General features: G+C 44.6%; 1 protein-coding gene across 7 annotated transcripts in view; it reads left to right on the top strand.

Annotated features, from left to right (window-relative positions):
• Nucleotides 1–19,772, top strand: part of LOC147199815 (dorsal-ventral patterning tolloid-like protein 1) — a 30,538-nt gene that overhangs the window by 9,082 nt on the left and 1,684 nt on the right. For 4 of the 7 annotated variants that reach the window (XM_086119539.1, XM_086119540.1, XM_086119542.1 and 1 more), the window contains 19 exons: nucleotides 2,561–2,662; nucleotides 2,747–2,827; nucleotides 3,170–3,328; nucleotides 4,040–4,157; nucleotides 7,154–7,332; nucleotides 7,772–7,877; nucleotides 8,339–8,463; nucleotides 9,724–9,839; nucleotides 9,935–10,037; nucleotides 10,117–10,233; nucleotides 10,977–11,122; nucleotides 11,499–11,694; nucleotides 11,918–12,043; nucleotides 12,919–13,079; nucleotides 13,150–13,330; nucleotides 16,015–16,140; nucleotides 16,461–16,588; nucleotides 18,420–18,633; nucleotides 19,411–19,661. In XM_086119539.1, the coding sequence (XP_085975665.1) occupies nucleotides 2,561–2,662; nucleotides 2,747–2,827; nucleotides 3,170–3,328; nucleotides 4,040–4,157; nucleotides 7,154–7,332; nucleotides 7,772–7,877; nucleotides 8,339–8,463; nucleotides 9,724–9,839; nucleotides 9,935–10,037; nucleotides 10,117–10,233; nucleotides 10,977–11,122; nucleotides 11,499–11,694; nucleotides 11,918–12,043; nucleotides 12,919–13,079; nucleotides 13,150–13,330; nucleotides 16,015–16,140; nucleotides 16,461–16,588; nucleotides 18,420–18,633; nucleotides 19,411–19,661 (2,735 nt within the window). Of the gene's footprint in view, nucleotides 1–2,560; nucleotides 2,663–2,746; nucleotides 2,828–3,169; nucleotides 3,329–4,039; nucleotides 4,158–6,534; nucleotides 6,689–7,153; nucleotides 7,333–7,771; nucleotides 7,878–8,338; nucleotides 8,464–9,723; nucleotides 9,840–9,934; nucleotides 10,038–10,116; nucleotides 10,234–10,976; nucleotides 11,123–11,498; nucleotides 11,695–11,917; nucleotides 12,044–12,918; nucleotides 13,080–13,149; nucleotides 13,331–16,014; nucleotides 16,141–16,460; nucleotides 16,589–18,419; nucleotides 18,634–19,410; nucleotides 19,662–19,772 lie in introns of those variants that run through there. The other 3 variants (XM_086119543.1, XM_086119544.1, XM_086119545.1) reach the window with 3 other exon arrangements.

The raw sequence follows: 19,772 nt of genomic DNA on the forward strand, positions 1-19,772 counted from the left end.
ATCGTCTTACCAAAACAAGTTTGCTAGCTTTGCGAAAGACTAAATTGACGTTGAGGAAAATGTGGACATTATGTTCGGTGACGACGACACTGTCTTTGATGTTTGTGAACGCACGTACACTGTATATTCCGGAGTCGGTGATCTGATGCAGGTTTCGGTGCTTGAAAGAAGGTTAGCGTTAGAAGGGCAGCGCGTCGGCGGCGACCGATTTTGCTCTGTGTGTGTGTCAGGAAGGAAACGTCGCTGGTGCTCATGCGGCTTTAAACAGGATTTTCCCTAGCAGAGCGGCGCTGCCACCGAGCTTCCGAAGTCCTCCTTAGGATTCCCGCCTCAGCACAAACACGTTCGCTGTTTTCTTTTGCTCATTGTTTTCCGCGGCGCGGGTGGGCGAGAGCGGTTGCTCGATTGGGATTAGTGATGAGTCTGCGATTCCGTCGCGCCGCTCACCTGCCGTGCGCCCGCTCGATCGTGATCGATCTTCAATGTGTGCATGTGCTTCTGTGTGCTTTATTTGGAAGGCAAAGTCACCTTCAGTCGTGTGTTTTTTTTTTTTTTTTTGTGGATCAACAAGCAGCTTGTACAATGATTCCGTTCAGGGCAAAAATCCTCAAACGGGGCAAAGAGATAATCTCTTTTTAATATTATGCTACGTTCACGGCCAAATGCGCTGTAATAATATTACGGTGCTGCACATGGAGCCGCACATGCACACATTTTCAGCCAATCTGCGGCGTGACCTCATATTTGAACTCAAATGCTCCACTGCAGTTCGCTCAATATTAAAACAGCAAAATCACCAGATTCATATATTTTTGGAAAGAATGACATGAATAAAATAATGTAAACGGAAAGACTTTGGGTGCTGACTAATGCATGGAACATTCCCCAGTTGATCCTATTTGTTAGTTGATATGTCTATACTTACAAGCCAGGAGACTGACTAACAATTGGAAACCATCCCATGTGACCTTGATGATAAAGGTGTTTGACCACTCCAGCAAGTAGACACCTCCTTAGTAACAAGTTTGGGGAGTGACTACTCGTTGGAAACTTTGTTTGTAATAAAGTTGGTTTATATACTCCAGCAAGTAGACTGATACTTTGTCACAAAATCACTTAAAGCAGGTCACCAAACTGAGATGCTTGAAAAGATAACAGGAATTTCCAAATGGAACAACCAATCGAACTACCATGATGATTTACTGTTGACCCAACGTAATGCGTGTACAGGGAAAAAAAAGAAATGAAATCCCAAGCGCTCCAACTGGACTTTGCATTTTACAGTAGAAGCATTGCGACAGAAGATGGAGGAGGACGCCCGGTGTGTTGAATATTTCAGTGTGTAAAAGTATGAGCGTGAGTCAGTGTGCGAGTCACAAGAGTTGATGCACGTGGAACATCACGTCAGTTCAGGTCAGGCATCCGATTGGGATTTTTCACAAGCGGCTTTTGCCTTTTCTTTGGCTTCTTGTGATTCCACCATAAAAGGGTCCAAGATAAATGTGATGGGACAAGGTAGCGGGAAATCGACCTTTTTGAAATGATAACTGTACATCAGGAAATGTGATGAGAACCAGTCAGTCATCCATCCATCCATTTTCCGAACCGCTCAATCCTCACTAGGGTCGCGGGGGGTGCTGGAGCCTACCCCAGCCGTCTTCGGGCACCCTGAACCGGTTGCCAGCCAATCGCAGGGCAACCAGTCAGTCAGCATGGTCCAAACCCTGAAGTATCTGATTCCATATTTTTTGCTGCAGTGCGGCCAAAAAGTCACGCTCATCCATTGCTGCGTGACCGGTGGGTTCAGCGCGTCTTGGTTTTCTTAGCTTCCCACAATAGCACAGACCGGCCCAATCCAAGAAGAGCGGAGCTGCAGGTGGGGGGCGGAGACAAGGGGACATCAGGGGCAAAAGGATTAACACATGGCCTGATAGCACACGAGGAAAAGACCACGGGAGACTGGCTGAGGGGGAGCGGGACCGCCATGGCGGGCGAGTCTGTCATTGCTTATGCAGGCGGAATCCAAGTGCAGACTCACAGAGGAACAGGAAAAGGTTCTCGTCCGCACCGGGATCGGACGGCGGTTTCCGGCATTGCTTTCGCAATCGTTGTACAGTATCATGTAGCAATCATTATAGCGGAACCGCTGACAGCGCTTCTGCCCCCATCATGTAATAAATAATGCCAAAAATAAAACTGCTTAGTTCCATTTTTTTTCTTTTTCACAATTTGCCATTTATAATCTTATCGAATGACAGGAAATAGCGAACCAACTTGATAAATGACTGATTGATCCATCTATCGATCTCGCTGGCTAGTTAACCGACTACCGAACAACCAACAACTGACCGAGCAGTCCTTCATCAACTAATTAATCAACTAACTTACCAACCAACTGACCGATTGAGTCATCGACGCGACTGAGAAGGACGCTGTTGGCGCAAGTTCAATGTGTGTGTTGAGAGGGAAGAAATTTCATGTGTGCTGTACGGTATGTTTCACATACAGTACATTTGACAATAAAGTTTAATCCAATCCAAATGATTTGTGGTTCTCGCAGCTGCATTCTGGGGGGACATCGCCTTAGATGAGGAAGACCTTGGCATGTTCCAGATCGACAGGACCGTAGACCTGATGCCCACCCTGCCGGGACACACGTCGGGTGAGTGAGGCGGGGCTTCGAGGAGTCGTGTCCATGCTAAGATTTTGCTCACTCAGAATTCTTGTGCATGTGTGTGTGTGTCAGGGGGCTTGGAGGAGCACCGAGTAGCGAAAAAGAGAGCCTCGTTGTACCTACTGCTGGAGAGGATACGAAATTTCGGCTTGGGTAAGCTCCCCCCCATGGAGAAAGACACTGAGTGGAGCTCAGCCCTCAGCCAAGGGTAAACAATCTGAGCAATACAATTTTGAAATTGTGTAATCTCACTCCAGTCCGGTAGGTGGCAGTAATCCTCAATTTGAAACCACCCACAAATATAAGCTGTTTTCACCACAGCTCCAAGTGGAATGTAACAAGACGATTTGCACATCAAGCAAAGGTTAGGGTTTCAAATTAGGGTTTCCAGTTGGTGTTTCCAATTAGGGAGCGTTTCAACGACACAATGATCTCCGCTGATGTCTTAATGAGTTGTCATCCACCTGAAACCTAAACGTGAATGTCGTTTTGTAGACTCTCTCCCGACAAACTCCAGTCACAAGATGCAAAGCGGCAAAAGCCTCAAAAGAGGATACGCCAGCAAGAACCGCTTTCCTCGAGCAGCCACCTCGCGAGCCGAGAGGATCTGGCCCGGGGGCGTCATTCCCTACGTCATTGGCGGGAACTTCACCGGTAAGATTTTGTGTGTGTGTGTGTGTGCGTGTGCCAAGCTTATAGTTAACTAAAACGAATGCAACTCCTTACACGCCTGCTCATTTAATAGTCGTGCTCAATAAATCAGCACAAAATTGTTCAAACGTGCCAGCGCCAGAGGGGCAAATACAAAGGCTGGCGAAACTGCTATTTGGCTCCGAGGCTTTTATTTTAAAGGCATGATTTTTGACAGGATATTGGGTCAATATTGCCCCAATTTATCCAAATGTTGCCGAACAGACCGGAAGGCTTGTTATTGTCTTGATTTGGATAGAAACACTCCCAATTCAAGAAATACCGATCATATTTTTGGGTGTCTGGAACCGATTATTTGGCTTCCCATTATTTCCCATGGGAAATATTGCTTTGGATTTCATTCAATTTGGCTGAAGACTTCTTAGAACGGATTCAATCTTGCTATCCGAGCTGATGCTGAATTTGATTTGCAATGCTGCACATATACAGCGATGTCCGATTTATGTCATACATCACAATCATTTCAAAGCTTTTGATTGGCCCAAAGCTGAATAAATTGACTTCGCTTGTTTGTTCTATCGGGATGTTGGTCCCATCTGGCGGTAAACACGAGAGAGCGTAATAATTCATTGGTAATTATTTTTCAAAACCCAAAGTTACAGGTCACGGACCCCAGTTTGAAAATCACTGCAAGGGTGTATGTGTGTGTCACAGGGAGTCAGAGGGCCATGTTCAAGCAGGCCATGCGTCACTGGGAGAAGCAAACCTGTGTGACTTTCATTGAGAAGACCGATGAGGAAAGCTACATCGTGTTCACCTACAGACCATGTGGGTGAGTATGTGGAAGTACACATTAAAAAAAAACTAATAAGAAGAAGATTGGTAAATGTATTGATTCGGCTCCTTTACCTGTTTGACCGATCAGTAGAGCATAGATGGCAGTAGACGGTGTACAAAAACACATTTCAACACATACGTCGAGAGAGAGAGAGCAAGCGCAAAGGACAAGTGTACCGTTCCCTCAAGGTGTTTTCAGTAAACAAACAAAAAAAACAAAAAACGTAATGATTCATCTCAAGATTTACATCAATAATCATGCCCAAAGATCAACATAGCTGTCACTTTCCATAGGCGTACAAAGCAGTATAACAACAGTTGACAGAGACTGTGCTAAAACACTGACTTCTTCCTTAAAATTTACACAGAGTAAGTAAGTGCGTCACCGTCGAGTGGTCAACAACGGAATTGCACCCAATCAAAACAGCAGGACTGAATCTGCAACGTGTGGTGGAGAGAAGTTTACTGAAAATCAAACTTGACACGGTTCTACTCCTACTAATACCATTATTCATCTGTCTAAATTCATGCTTATTATTTGTTGACTTTCCATCGAAAATTACAGAAAACTTTCCGGAAAATGTTCACACTTTTACAATCTTAGCCGGGAGTAAAAATAAAAAGTCATCAGAAAAATCAATACTGAAGGAAGGATACATAAGATAAAATACTTACAGTGATAAAGTCTCTTTATAGGGTTTTTTTTTTTTTTACTTCCCACCATTAGTGTGTTTTTTTTGTGTGTACATCGTTGCATGTGTGTCCCCAATAGTGACCTTGTCACAGCGTGAGACGATACGCTCACTCAACAATGGCTCCGCTTCCCTTCCTGTCCCGCTCCTGTTTCCACATCCCGCCAATCACACTGCGGGCTTCTAAGTGTTTATATGCTCGCCTTGTGTGTGCGTGCGTGTGTGTTCACGGTGTTGCGGAGCGCATTGTTTGGTGGAACAGCGGGACGTCGGCATCTTAAAGTGTTTGCAACCTTCATTTGTCACCAAGCCAAAAGACCTAAAAGGAGGCCTATAATGCTTGTTGATGTATCCCAACATATAACACATTAACACTTTTTTTTTTTTTTTGGTTACACGTTACGTGCATTGTTGCAAGAACTTTCGTGGGATTCCAAGTTATTTCTGCAACCTTGGAGCAATCTGGTCTGACGTATCTTGAGAAAGTAACGTGAAGACATCATTTTTGCTGGTCATAATCCGAAACCAGGGACGTGCGCCGCCATTTTGGGGGGCAGGTCATCAAGCCCCCAAAAATCGGGCAGCATTGCCAAAATTATTCCTACAACAGTTGCATGTGTTTAAAGTGAGTCTTTATTTCTGCAAAAAAAAATTAACGCAGTCAATATTATGACAATTAGGTGAAGGGAAGATATTTTGTATGAAAAAAAAGGTCGACACACCCTTGTTCAAATGGCAGGTTTTTTTTGTGATGGACAAAATTGAGACCACGCTAAATAATTCAATTGTATTTATTTTTTATCCACTGTGAGTTAACCTAAAAATGTAAAAATATTTCAGAGACGTTATTTATTGTGAAAATTATGGAATGAAGGCATAAATGTGTTGGAGAAATAAAGGCCAAAAGGGCAGGTCCTTGAGCACCACCTAGCGGCTACGCGTGCTCATGCCTGAGCTCCACTGATAGCAAGAACCAAAAATTTCAGGATCACAGTAATCCAAGTCAAAGCACACGTCGTGAACAAATAACACATTTTAAATGTGATTTGATTTAAAATAGAAACAACGATGCTATAGCACGCCGTTAAAAGGGTTTCCTAAAAAATGCCTGCTTTGAATTTTTGGGGGGGGGTTTTTCAAAAATAATTTTTCGTTTTGTTTCGGGATTTTTGTCACTTTTGTCGACAAATTTCTTTGAAATTGATTGTTCAGATTCCACGTTGTTCTTTCGAGATCGCAGTAATGTGACTGGACGCTTCGAAAATGCTTTTTTTTGGGGTCTTTTTTACATCAACATCAGCAGTTCCTCAATTATTAATCCTCGCATTTGGATGACATTCATTCATTTAAAATATATATATATATATTTTTTTGTTGTTGTTTTTTAAAGGGATTTAAAAAAAACAGCTAATCCTAGCACACATTCAGGCGAGTTAAAGACGTGAATGTGAACCGACGATGATGATCCCGCGTCAGAGATTAGACACTTTTAATCGGCTGGACAAATCCACGTGCGCCTTTGGGGGTGGACAGACAGACGGACAAAAAAAAACCCGTGGCGGAAAAAAAAAGTGAACGGCACGGATCACGCCACCGCACAGATGAATAAATTCAAGAAACAAAGTGCCCAATCCCGATCCGAGCTCACGGGAGAACTTTAATCAGATTTGGTCGCCGCCTGGCACGGATATCTCGGCGAGCCAGAAAGGAGAACTTGTGTGCAACGTCTTTCAGTTATGAACGGTGGCGCGAGCCGAGCGTTGTATGGAAATAAATAAATCCTGCAGCTTTTCCTCAGCTGGATGGAGTACTCGGCAGGAAATCCTGACCACGCGTGAGTGTGTACGCGCGTGTCCGTCGAAATGCGTAACACGTCCCCACCAACCTGTCACATTTGACCCGTTTTGACATTTCGCAGCAATAAAAATAGCCCGACTGTCATTAATTCGCCGTGAAATTTGAGGACTTTTCTAAACGTGACACAAATATTGCATTAAATCAAAGTGGAAATGGTGAAACTGTACGTGCAATAATTAATAGCTCGGATCAAAAAATGGCTCCAGAACCAAGGTAAATAGAGTCACAGAAATCTAACAAAATAAGTAAAACAAAAATGGGGCGAAAAAAGTTTTTGTGAACAAAATAAAATAATGCTTTTAAAAAAAAAGAAAGAAAAAAAAACCGAGACGAAAACTAAAAACTAAATCTAATGCAAAATCTCAACCTGTAGAACATAGTGAACGTGCATGGTAAATGAAGAGTATGTAAGGGATAATCGCCTGCCAAAAACTGTGCTTAGGTGTTGCTCTTATGTGGGTCGCCGCGGCAACGGGCCCCAGGCCATCTCCATCGGGAAGAACTGCGACAAGTTTGGCATCGTGGTGCACGAGCTGGGCCACGTCATCGGATTCTGGCACGAGCACACTCGCCCCGACCGTGACAACCACGTCACCATCATACGCGACAACATCCAACCAGGTGAGGACCGCGCCACCCAAAATGGTCCTGGCTAGATCCGAACTAGATCCCCGTTTCAAGGAAAAGGGGATCTACCTCACTGGGGAAAGGCAGCAGTTTATTTGAGGGAGGTGGGGGGTTTTTTTCTATTTGGGTGGTGCGGCCAACGACCACAACCGGGGCATGGCGTCTGTTTAACGGGACAGCTGCTGTTTGAGGAAATGCGATACTTATGACTTATGACGTTGTTTTCTTTCTTCATGGGGAAAAGGGAGGCCTTTAGTAGAGAGAGGCATTTATTTTCCTTCAATATTGGTGATGTATGGTTTTTTTTGTTGTTATTTTTGCCAGTTTAGAAAGTAAGCCTGACTCATATGGTCACCTGCTAATTTAACGAAACATTTTTCGACTCTGTGCGTGCGTGTGTGTGTGTGTGTTTGTGTGTGGGCGGTTCACCCAGGTCAGGAGTACAACTTCCTGAAAATGGAGCCGGGTGAGGTGAACTCTCTGGGCGAGCCGTACGACTTTGACAGCATCATGCACTACGCCAGGAACACCTTCTCACGGTAAACCGCACGATATGATCATTCGGATCCCATACGATGGAGTCATACCTTGTCAGAAAGCCTTTGACCAGGACCTTTCCAGACTTGCGATTATTTTCTCAATATAATGCCACTGTCAAAAATCTTTTTTTTTTTTTGTTTTTGTCAAGCTCGAGTCAAGATTTCGTCCGTGTCAAACCAGGACATTCATCACTTGGCAACAAACCACATCGAGTCATACCTCATTTTAAAGGTTTTGATGGCAACAACTGAGATCTGTCATAGTTTTGTCAATTTTGCCCCCACCTGCGGACACAGCGACCCAAAACATGTCCACGTGAAAATCTATGATCATTTCGCCTCCATTCCATTGTCCAGGTGTTCCCGATGTTTCGGCCTTTGCATGACTCTGGCCTTTAATGTTGCTGTTTTGGATTGAATCCTTTACAACTGTGCTTGTTTTGTGTGCGTGTGTGTTAAAGGGGGATGTTCCTTGACACCATTCTTCCATCCAGGGATGAAAATGGCATCCGGCCTGCAATTGGCCAGCGGACTCGACTCAGTAAAGGAGACATTGCACAGGCAAGGAAGCTCTATCGATGTCCAGGTACTTACCGTATTTACGTATGACACTGCTTCGTTGTGTGATGAGTGTGTGTGTGTGGGCGTGCGTGTGCGCGTGGGTGTGTTTGTGTGTGGAAGATGAGCTCATCAGTGGAACTGACTCCGTAGGGCGATTGCGTGTCTGTTTGCACGCGTCACACTTTGTGTTCCGGTGGCTTCCTGCGCACGTTCAGGCATCCCTTCGGTCCCCGACTAGGAACGCTGACGTCAATTTCGGTTGTTTTTGTCACTCAGCTTTACGATCTCATCTGGTGAACATACACACATACACACACAAGTCCCGGCAGATTTTGTCTCATGACCTGAGAGACTGAACTGTGCACATGTCGGCCAAATCATTAAGTACACCTTCACAATTGAATGACATCCAGCACAAGAGCTCTAAAAAAAAAAAAAAAAAAAAAATCCGATTGGCACAAGTTGTGAAGTCACTTTGTGAAAAGGTAAAAAAATCTCATGCCTCATATTTAAGTCTTGATGAAGACTTTCTTTATCTGTAACTATTGTATCACGGCGGCCCGGTAGTCCAGTGGTTAGCACGTCGGCTTCACAGTGTGGAGGTACCGGGTTCGATTCCAGCTCCGGCCTCCCTGTGTGGAGTTTGCATGTTCTCCCCGGGCCTGCGTGGGTTTTCTCCGGGTGCTCCGGTTTCCTCCCACATTCCAAAAACATGCATAGCAGGCTGATTGGACGCTCTAAATTGTCCCTCGGTGTGAGTGTGGGCGTGGATGGTTGTTCGTCTCTGTGTGCCCTGCGATTGGCTGGCAACTGATTCAGGGTGTCCCCCGCCTACTGCCCGGAGGCGGCTGGGATAGGCTCCAGCACCCCCCGCGACCCTAGTGAGGATCAAGCGGTTCGGAAAATGGATGGATGGATGGATATTGTATCACGATGCTGACAGCTGATGATATCCCCCGTCCCTGCTCGCTCCCCCCCCAAAAATCCTTAAAATTCCAACATCAATGAGGTCAAAAAGAAATTTGCCACAAAAAACACATCAAGTCAAGCCTCAAATGAACCATTTTGATGATGCATTTGTCGTACTTTGTCAAGGTACATGACTAAAAAAAAAAAATTATAATAATTTTGGATTAAAAAAGTCACTCATTGCAGCCTCTTCCTTCGTTACCAAATCAAGGATGCAAACGTAAATAAGAATAAGCAATGCAATTGATTTTCTGTTCTCTTCCTATTGTTTTCTGTCTGAACATGTGATGTCAATGCAAACGTGCGCGTCTGAAAGCGTGCGGAGAGACGCTGCAAGACTCCACAGGCAACTTTTCATCTCCCGGTTACCCCAATGGATACCCATCATACACTCACTGCGTGTGGAGAATATCAGTTACACCTGGAGAGAAGGTAGCCACACTTCTGTGACCCACATTTCAGAAATAAGGTTTTGGCAACGCAAAGAGAAAAGAACATTTCTCTTCTTCGATTTCACTTGAGCGCAGATCGTGCTCAACTTCACCACCATGGACCTGTACAAGAGCAGCCTTTGTTGGTACGACTACATGGAGGTGCGCGACGGCTACTGGAGGAAAGCTCCTCTGCTGGGTCAGAGCCTTGCAACACACACACATACACACGCGCGTGCGCATGAAAAAAAAAAGGGATGTGTGTGCGTGCGCTACAGGCAGGTTCTGCGGAGACAAACTTCCTGACGTCCTGACCTCCTCCGACAGTAGAATATGGATAGAATTCCGGAGCAGCAGCAACTGGGTGGGGAAAGGCTTCGCTGCCATTTATGAAGGTAACAAAATACAAAAACTAGGTTGTAATTTTCCACTTACATCAACATACCAGAGGTGCAACAGATCCTCAAAAAGAATTCATGCATTTGAGTTACAGGTTCCATCGTTTTTCACATCAGCCCACACAAAACAAAAAAAAACCAAAAAACAAGTTAAATAAAACTTTTGTTCCGTTTATTTTGTCAAACACTTTTGCCTCAAACTCAAAATGTTAAATATGTTTAGATTTTATGGACGCAACCTAAAAATATCACAATCGTCACAGGCATATATTTGTATCCCCGAATGGCTAATTTGACATTCATGGCATCTGTGAACGCACTAGTATCTTGACTACAGTATTGCGCTGCCACCCAGTGGTCACTGTAGGTGAGGCAGAAGGAGCAGCACAATGAATTCGATTGCATCATCGACTCATGATGCACAATTCATTCCGACCATTCTATTTAATTCGATGATTACTCAATGTTTTATAAATTATATTCTTATAGCACAAACATTTTTGTTTCCTGTCGCGGATGCAAAAACAAATTATTGGCATTTCCGTTGATTTCAATGGAGAAAGATGCAAATGTTTTGAGTTGCGAGTGTGGTCTCGGAACGACTTGTATCTCAAGGCACCACTAGTTTGGAAGCAAATTAATTCACATTCCAGATTACACTGTAGACGCACTCCATGGAATATAATAATCACATGACTCCTTTCTTTCTCCGACGCACGACGTGCCGTGCGCTTGTGCAGCTATCTGCGGCGGCGACATTAACAAAGACTCGGGACAGATCCAGTCCCCCAACTACCCCGACGATTACCGGCCATCCAAGGAGTGCGTGTGGAGGATCACCGTGTCGGAGGGATACAACGTGGGCCTCAGCTTCCAAGCCTTCGAGGTGGTGACTTGGCTCTGTCTTGTCTGAGGGTGTCCTCCTCAAACTATGCCGATTGCCCCCGGTGAAGTCATACGGATTAAAAAATAAAAATAAAAAATCCAGGAAAATCTCACAAGTGTGCGTGGGAATGTCTCAGGAGCCCCCATGCAGCTATTAAATCACTTCCACCCCCCCCCCCCAAAAAAAAAGACAGCTAATTGACTCTATGTACAGTTTGTTTTCATTCATTCTATACAATCGCATTAATTTAATCATTGACTTTTGGTGAGGAGGATGTTCTTGACAAATCCAATATTTTCGATTATTATTGTACAGTATATCGTTTCTTATATTTTTACAAGTGGTGACATTATTCTTTTTTTTCTATTTTGGGTAGATCGAGCGACACGACAGCTGCGCGTATGACTACCTGGAGGTGCGTGACGGCCCCCTGGAAACAAGCCCTCTGATTGGTCGATTCTGCGGCTACGAAAAACCCGAGGACGTGCGCTCCTCCGCGCACACGCTCTGGATGAAGTTTGTATCGGACGGCACGGTCAACAAGGCGGGCTTTGCCGCCAACTTCTTCAAGGGTGCGCTTGTTTTCCTCCGTTTTCGTTTTTGGATTCCAAAGTTGTATGTGTAATTTTGGATATTTTTCCGATGGCTACTGTGACACAAATTCTCAATTATTATTTACCCCCCCTACTCCCCCCCCCCCACAAGGTCCTAAAGATGCCAAACTACACCCTACATGGCCATAAAATTGATATAACGCGTATAGCCTTCTTTGTATTCATGCTTTGCGTGTTCCAGAGGAGGACGAGTGTTCCAAGCCGGACAATGGCGGCTGTGAGCAGAGATGTGTCAATACCCTGGGCAGCTTCAAGTGCGTCTGCGATCCAGGCTACGAACTAGCGCCCGACAAAAAGAGCTGCGAAGGTAACACGCTTGATAGTGGAGCATTGACTTTGACACGGTGGTGTTGTCAAGAGAGAGGCTGGCTGAAGGTCAAAAATGCAGATGCTCACCCTCAACTTTGATGATGATAATGTAGTGTGTAGGGGAGTGGAAAAGGTGTATTCCTTAATGGGGAAACGGTTAACGTGGTTAACTGCAGTGTCAGTGTAAATATCAGTTAACTCGCAACTTTAAAAGTAAAGATGACTTGTTTAGTCACCCAGAACTTAGATGGCAACGTAGTGTGGACGCGAGTGGAAAGGCGGATTCCGAAAGATGAGAAGCTCACCCATCTGATTTTTTTTAAACATTCTTAAATGTCATAGAATTGTGAAAAGAAGTTTTATGATTAAACAATATGTTGTGCATTCGCCTTTAACTTCGATGATGATGTAGCATGTAGGGATGTGGAGAAGGTATATGCCTGAAGGTGAAGACAAGATGATTCCTAAATGTAATTTGAGTGTAAAAATCAGTTAACTAATACCATTATTAAAATGTAATGATGAACTGTGTGTGTGTAGTGTGTAGGGGAGTGGAGAAGGTGCATTCCGGAAGGCGAAGACATTTTGTGATATTGTTACCGGTCGGAGAAGTGCAAAAGTAGACAAAGTGCTGTATAATTATACTTAAATACATAGCATGCTCACTGATTCCAAACTTTGATGACAATATAGTGCATACGGGCTTGGAGGAGAAGGCTTACCTGAGCAACTTTTTGCCCATTCCTGAATGCCATTGTAGTGTAACAAGGAAGACTTGCAAAATAAGGCAATTGGTTTTCCGATGACGATGGACGTAGCATGTCGGGAGGAAAGCTGGCTAAAGGAGTCAAATGCACCCTTACATCCACACAGCGGCGTGCGGGGGTCTGCTGTCCAAGCTGAACGGCACCATAAGCACGCCGGGCTGGCCCAAAGAGTACCCACCCAACAAGAACTGCGTGTGGCACGTGGTGGCCCCTACGCAGTATCGCATCTCCATGCAGTTTGAGGCTTTTGAGCTGGAGGGTAACGAGGTGAGTGCAGCCACCGCCTTTTGTTGTGGCGCCACTTTGTGGAGGTGTGACGTCACCGTGTGTTGATCAGGTGTGTAAGTACGACTATGTAGAGGTGCGCAGCGGCCTTTCGCCCGACTCCAAGCTACACGGGAAATACTGCGGCACCGAGGTCCCTGAAGTCATCACGTCGCAGTACAACAACATGAGGATCGAGTTCAAGTCGGACAACACCGTGTCCAAGAAAGGTTTCAAGGCCCATTTCTTCTCAGGTAAGGACACCAAATTGCTTGTGCCTTCCCGTGTGTTGTATAATATAAAATAGCGAAGCATAACGTAGCATGACAAAAGTAGCGCAACATAATGTGACAAGGTGTAACGTAGCGTCATGACACCTGGCATAATGTAACCAAGCATAACGTTAACATAGCACAGAGTAATGTGGTATGATGTAATGTAGCATGAGGTAATGTAGCTAAGCATAACGTGATGTAAAATAACATGCAAAATCGTAACTTATCACGCAGAAAGCATCAACCCCGTGCATTACAAACATAATATGACATATTAACGCAGCATAACGTAATGGAACAAAGCATAATGCAGCATAACATAACATAGCTAAATGTAGGTCGTAATGTGGCATAATGTAACGTAGCGCAACATAGCATAGCATAATGTGGCATAATGTGCAATAAATAGTGTAAAGTAACATTCAACGTACGATAGCTCATGTGGATGACGTAACATATGCTCATGTGGATGAGCATTAAATTCGTGTGTTATTATCATAGCATGGCAAGCAAGTAACACGGCATAACGCAATGTAGCATGGCGCAACGGAGCATCACTTGGCATACATTAATGTGGAATAGCATAACATAGCGTTGCATGACATAAAATAATTTAGCAGAACATAGCATAATATGGCATAAAATAGTGTAGCCTGACAAAATACAATGTAGCATAACACAGTGTAACGTAACATAGCCTAGCATAGCATAGTAAAACCGCTTAGGACAACATTGCCAAACGTCGAATTGTACTGCAGTACAATTATTACGAAATTCACAGTCGCTTTTCCCTCTCTAGCCAAATTATTAGAAACAACTCCAACTTCAGCACTGCTACAATCATTATTATTATTAACTAGCTCTCCGAACTAGAATGTGCAGGTTTACCGAATGTTGTGACCGGTTGTGTCCCGTCTGTGCCCCCGGGCCTCCGACATCTCCCGGGCCACCCGCGCTCCACTCGGTACCCCTCAGACAAGATGGCGTCGTGCCCTGACCATTTGTTTGTGTTTGAGTCGTGCCGGAATGCAAAGCGAAGCCACATAGCCGCCACCGCGGGCGGGCCGGCGGGCTTGTCCAAGTTTCGAGGTAACGTGACGCGATTGGCTGTGAAGGAATGGATCATTGCCGCCAAATCCATTCCCCTATTATATATAATATTTTCATGTGGCAACCTGTTGTCATAAAATACACGGAAAATACTGTTTTTTTAAATTAAAAATAAATAAATAAAGGTCCAGTTGTAACATCACACAAACAACTATAAATATATATAGTGAACAGATGTTTATATTTTGACTATAAAATAGTGAACAGATGTTTATATTTTGAGAATAAAGTCGTAATATTTTCACATGAATGTCAAACTTCCTACACTAAATATTTGATACTTCATTGTAGCTTGAAAAACAACAATCCAGGTGGACACAACGGGACAATGCTTTGATTTCCCCAATGAAAAACGACAACAAATATCCCTCGGCGCATTCAAAGCGGGGAATCATTTGTTGACTTTTAGGACAAAAAGACAACTTCAAAGCAATCCCGATGCACATTTTTTCTTCGCCTATCGTATGTGCAGTGACACAACAAAACGTCGCCGTGTGTGGGCGTGTGTGAGAAAAGCTTCAGTGAGGTCCCTTTGCGCCTCTCCAACACACACACACACACACACACACACACACACACACACACACACACGTGTAATCCACGTGAGGGTAAACATGTGTGCGTGCGCGCGCGCGTGTGTGTGTGTGTGTGTGTGTGTGTGATGAACGTGCAGTCTGGCATCAGCGGCAAAGCTCCTTACACAGTGATACAGTGAGACTGGGCCCACAATAGCAACATAATACCACATCTCGAGTATACACACACACACGCTCGCACACACACACACACACACACACACAGGGAAAAAAGGAAGGGACACAATGGGGAGGGGAGACATTAAGAGGAAAATGAAAGACATTAATGGACAGCGCGGGACAAAATGGGACATAAAAGTCGACATTCTGGGATAAAATTGGACACCAAAGTGGACATTATTGTCAACTATGGGGCAAAAAAAATTATATAGTGGGCCACATGATTGACATAAAACGGAATATAGGGACACAGTGGGACGTAAAAGGGGGACAATAACAGACACTAGGAGACAAAATGGGACATATGAGAGGACCCAATGGGACATGAAAAGGGGGGGGGGCTAAGTAGGGGGACATTGTGGGATACTGTGAAAAAAATGGGACACAACCATACCCAAGAGGACATTGTGGGACAAAGTTGGACCAATGGGATAAAAATCGGGATAGCATCAGACACGAGTGAACACAAAAGAGGTCACGGCAGGACAAATAGGACATAAAAAGTCACACTATTGGACAAAATAGAACATGCGGGGACGTGGGGAATAATGGGACATACAAGTGAAACACTGTGTGAAAAAAGTTGGACATCACAAAGAGGACACAAAGGGGACATCATGGCAAAACTAGGGACTATCTCCTCAAAGGATGCTGATTGGTCCATCCGACTGCCATTGTAAACCGGTTGCTTGTTTTGTTGACCTTCTTTCTCTATTGACTCAACTTTGCCTGCTATTCGAAACAACTGGTCGCCCATAAATTTGCAACCTTGTTTGCCTTTGCGCGCGTTTGTGTCAGACAAGGACGAGTGCAGCAAGGACAACGGTGGCTGCCAGCACGAGTGCGTCAACACGGTGGGCTCGTACGTGTGCCAGTGTCGCCACGGCTTCGTGCTGCACGAGAACAAGCACGACTGCAAGGAAGGTGGGTCAGTCTAAGTTTTGGCGCAGGTCGTCCAATGGGCCAAGTATCTTCAAGAGTGTACGGTCAAAAAGCAGCACGGCACGCTTGCGTTCACGTTGCTACGCTCCAGTGGTGCCGCTGCCTTATGGTGACACGTTATTGTGAGAAGTGTGCGTGGAATTGCAGTCAGGATTGTTTGGCGTGTTCTATTTCACACTCAGCTTGTCAGCGTGCCCCCCAGCCCCAACGCCTACCGCTTGCTGCTTCCCGTTCCCTTTCCATTTCCTCTGACCTCTTCCTGTGCAGCCTTGATTTCAACTTCCTCTCCCGTGTGTGCGCAGCCGAGTGCGAGCACAAGATCCACAGCCCCAGCGGCGGCCTGAGCAGCCCCAACTGGCCCGACAAGTACCCCAGCCGCAAGGAGTGCACCTGGGACATCACGGCCACGCCGGGACACCGCGTCAGGATCGTAAGTCGACGACTTCAAAACGGCAAATGTTGTGGCAGATTTCTACCACGTTTGTTTACAAACAACGTCCAAATGCATCGTCTACCCCCCCCCCTCCCCCCGCCAATTAGGTAGTTTGGTTTTGTTAACAAAGAGCAGCCAAGAGCAGCATCACCTGGTTTGTCATTTAACTCAGCACTTCACTTGTTTGCAAGGCGCGTCTGTGTGCGCTGCCATCATTTGCTCCAATAAATGAGATGAATTTGTTTATCAAGAGCATTCATTTGCCACGTCACCTTTTTACATGAACTAGAAGGTAAATTCTTTTTGTTTTTAACTAGAGGGTTAATTAGTTTGCAAAGAGCAACAGTGTGACATCATCTTTTTCCATAAACTACAAAGAGGGTCCAAGTTCACCGCCGTCTTCCCCTCATAAATTAGCAGGTGCATTTGTTTACAAAGAGCACACGGGTCCAATGTAGTCTTTTTCCGAAGACACAAACGATAATTTGTTTCCAAAGAGGATCCAAGTGCGACTTCATCTTTTTCCTCGTAAACTCAAAACTCGTTAATAACAAAGACTGCCTGTATGACATCATCTTTTTCCATAAACTAGTTTGCGACATTGTTTTGTTCCATAAATTGGAAGGTGAATTTGTTTACAAAGAGTGCCCAAGTTCATCCCATGTTGTTTTTCCAAAAACTAGAGAGGTTCACTTGTTTACAAAGAGCATTGTCATGTTTTTCCGTGAAGTGGACAAAGCAAAAACCAAACAAACAAAAAAGTGAGACGTGTGATGATACGAACATCGTTTGGTTTAGCAACAGTCTGCTTGCTTTCGGTTGGGTTTTCCATGCTCCACTTTAGAATTCACTCAAAGGTGCACATTTGTGTAACGGGGCTAAAACACATGGAGTGTCTTCAAGCGAATGAAAAGGGCCTCGGGTTACTTTCCCCATCTGTTTCCCTCACACACACACACACACACACGCACACACACACACACACACACACACACACACACACACACGCGCGCACACACACACACACACACACACATAGACAAATACCGCATCGTGTGTGTGTGCATTAAACCCGCATGTGTGCATACATTCATTCATGTAATGAATCATCTTCAAAACCCTCCTCAAAACTCTCTTGTATTCTTTGGCATTCGACTCAGCATGACTTCGATTTGTTCTTGGTTTTACTGTTCGGTGCTTTCTACTGTCTTTATTACCGATTTGTTTTACTGTTTATTGTATATGTTAAATTGCTCCATGTACAGCACTTTGTATGTAGCGATGGCTGTTTGAAAGTGCTCTATAAATACAGTTGAGTTGAGTTGAGTACTAATAGCCAATTTCCTTCATGGCTAACAAGTTGTGTGCCTGTGATAATAATAACAATAATAAATATCGGATATCTATTTTTCATACTATACGCTAACGTACTTCAGTACTATATCGGTGGGAATGGTAACAGTGAATTTAGCACACATGTTCATGGACACTTAAGATCACTGCACTCAGATCACTCAAAAAGGTGACAAAAGAAACTTTTTTTTAGAAATGAGGATGTAATGGTGGATGGATCAGATTTGTGACAGGCCTTTTCATGAAAGGTCACAAAAATACACATCAGAGCCAGTTTTAACCTCGCTTGCCCTCCACCATTGACGCGTAGCCATTTATATTTAATTCCATAATCTCCTAAAATCGCTTATGTAAGTGAAAATGTGTTGTACACACACACACACACACGGAAGACATTATGCCCCACGTAACATTTTTTTTTAGCGTGTAGTGTATATTTTAAAAACTCAATTTTTTTTCTGCCCTCGGAACGAAGACGTTCAGCGAGTTCGAGATCGAGCAGCACCAAGAGTGCGCCTACGATCACCTGGAGGCCTTCGACGGCGACGGCGACGCTGCCGCCATCTTGGGGCGGTTATGCGGCAGTAAGGTTCCCGAGCCGCTGATGTCCACCGCCAACCGGATGTACCTCAGATTCATCTCCGACGCCTCCGTGCAGCGGAAGGGCTTCCAGGCCACTCACGCCACCGGTATACCAAACCACTGTTTTTTTTTCTTTTTCAGTTATTCTTCTTGAAAGAACTAACGCAAACTAGAAGACCTTTTCCATGCTGAGTCACTCCCATCAACCCACCTGAGTTGGTAAACTTCGGCTGGAACGATGTTTCCATCTAGTGGCAAACACGAAAAAGCACACCGGGCGTGAAGAGCATTTATTATTTTTTGCTCTTAAAATCCATTTCAAGGTAAAAAAAAAAAAGTCCACCGAATGACAACAGTGCTTTAAAGCCGCTAAATGCAGTAAACTTAACCCCAAAGCAGCTTCAGTGTCAACATCCTCTTTTCCTATGTCAACTCTATAAATACAGTTGACTTGACTTTCCCTCGTATTGGGCCCCCAGTCGTGAGCAGTGTGCTGCCCCGTACACCTCTTGAACATTCTGCGTTGACATCATCATGAGAATACTAATACTGTAATGTAACACTGCATTTCCTCATTACCTAAATTTCATTACAACAACATTTAATACTGCTTTAATACACCACTAAAACAACCCCCCCCCCCCAAACGTAATGCTGTCAAACTATTTACATAGAGCACATAAAAAACCTCCGCTGTAACACAATACTGTACAGAAAAGACCACAGTTAAAATAATAATAGTAATTAAATCATGTTTTTTTAACGATAACAAATACATGCAGCGTGTATGCTCAAAATACTGTGCATCCCAAATCCTAATCGGGAGCAAAAAGAGTTTTAGGGGTGTCCCGATTCAACTGTTTCACCTCCGACACTGTGCGCAGAATGCGGCGGTCGTCTGAAGGCGGATGCCCGGCAGAAGAACTTGTACTCGCACGCCCAGTTCGGGGACAACAACTACCCGGGCCACAGCGACTGCGAGTGGCTGCTGACGGCCGAGCAGGGCTACGGCATCGAGCTCAGTTTCATCACCTTCGAGGTGGAGGAGGAGGCCGACTGTGGGTACGACTTTATCGAACTCTACAACGGCTACGACGCAGACTCGCACAGGCTCGGACGGTTCTGCGGCTCGGGGGTAAGAAAGCACAGAGAAAAGAATGATCCTGATAATTTGGTTGTTGCAAGAATGCAACAGTCATATTTTGTATTGTATTTTTATAATTTAAATAATAGCCACTATTTAGAA

Source organism: Hippocampus guttulatus, chromosome 9, assembly GCF_054856545.1.
Source record: "Hippocampus guttulatus isolate MCC_2025c chromosome 9, RoL_Hgut_1.0, whole genome shotgun sequence".
Lineage (NCBI taxonomy): Eukaryota > Metazoa > Chordata > Actinopteri > Syngnathiformes > Syngnathidae > Hippocampus > Hippocampus guttulatus.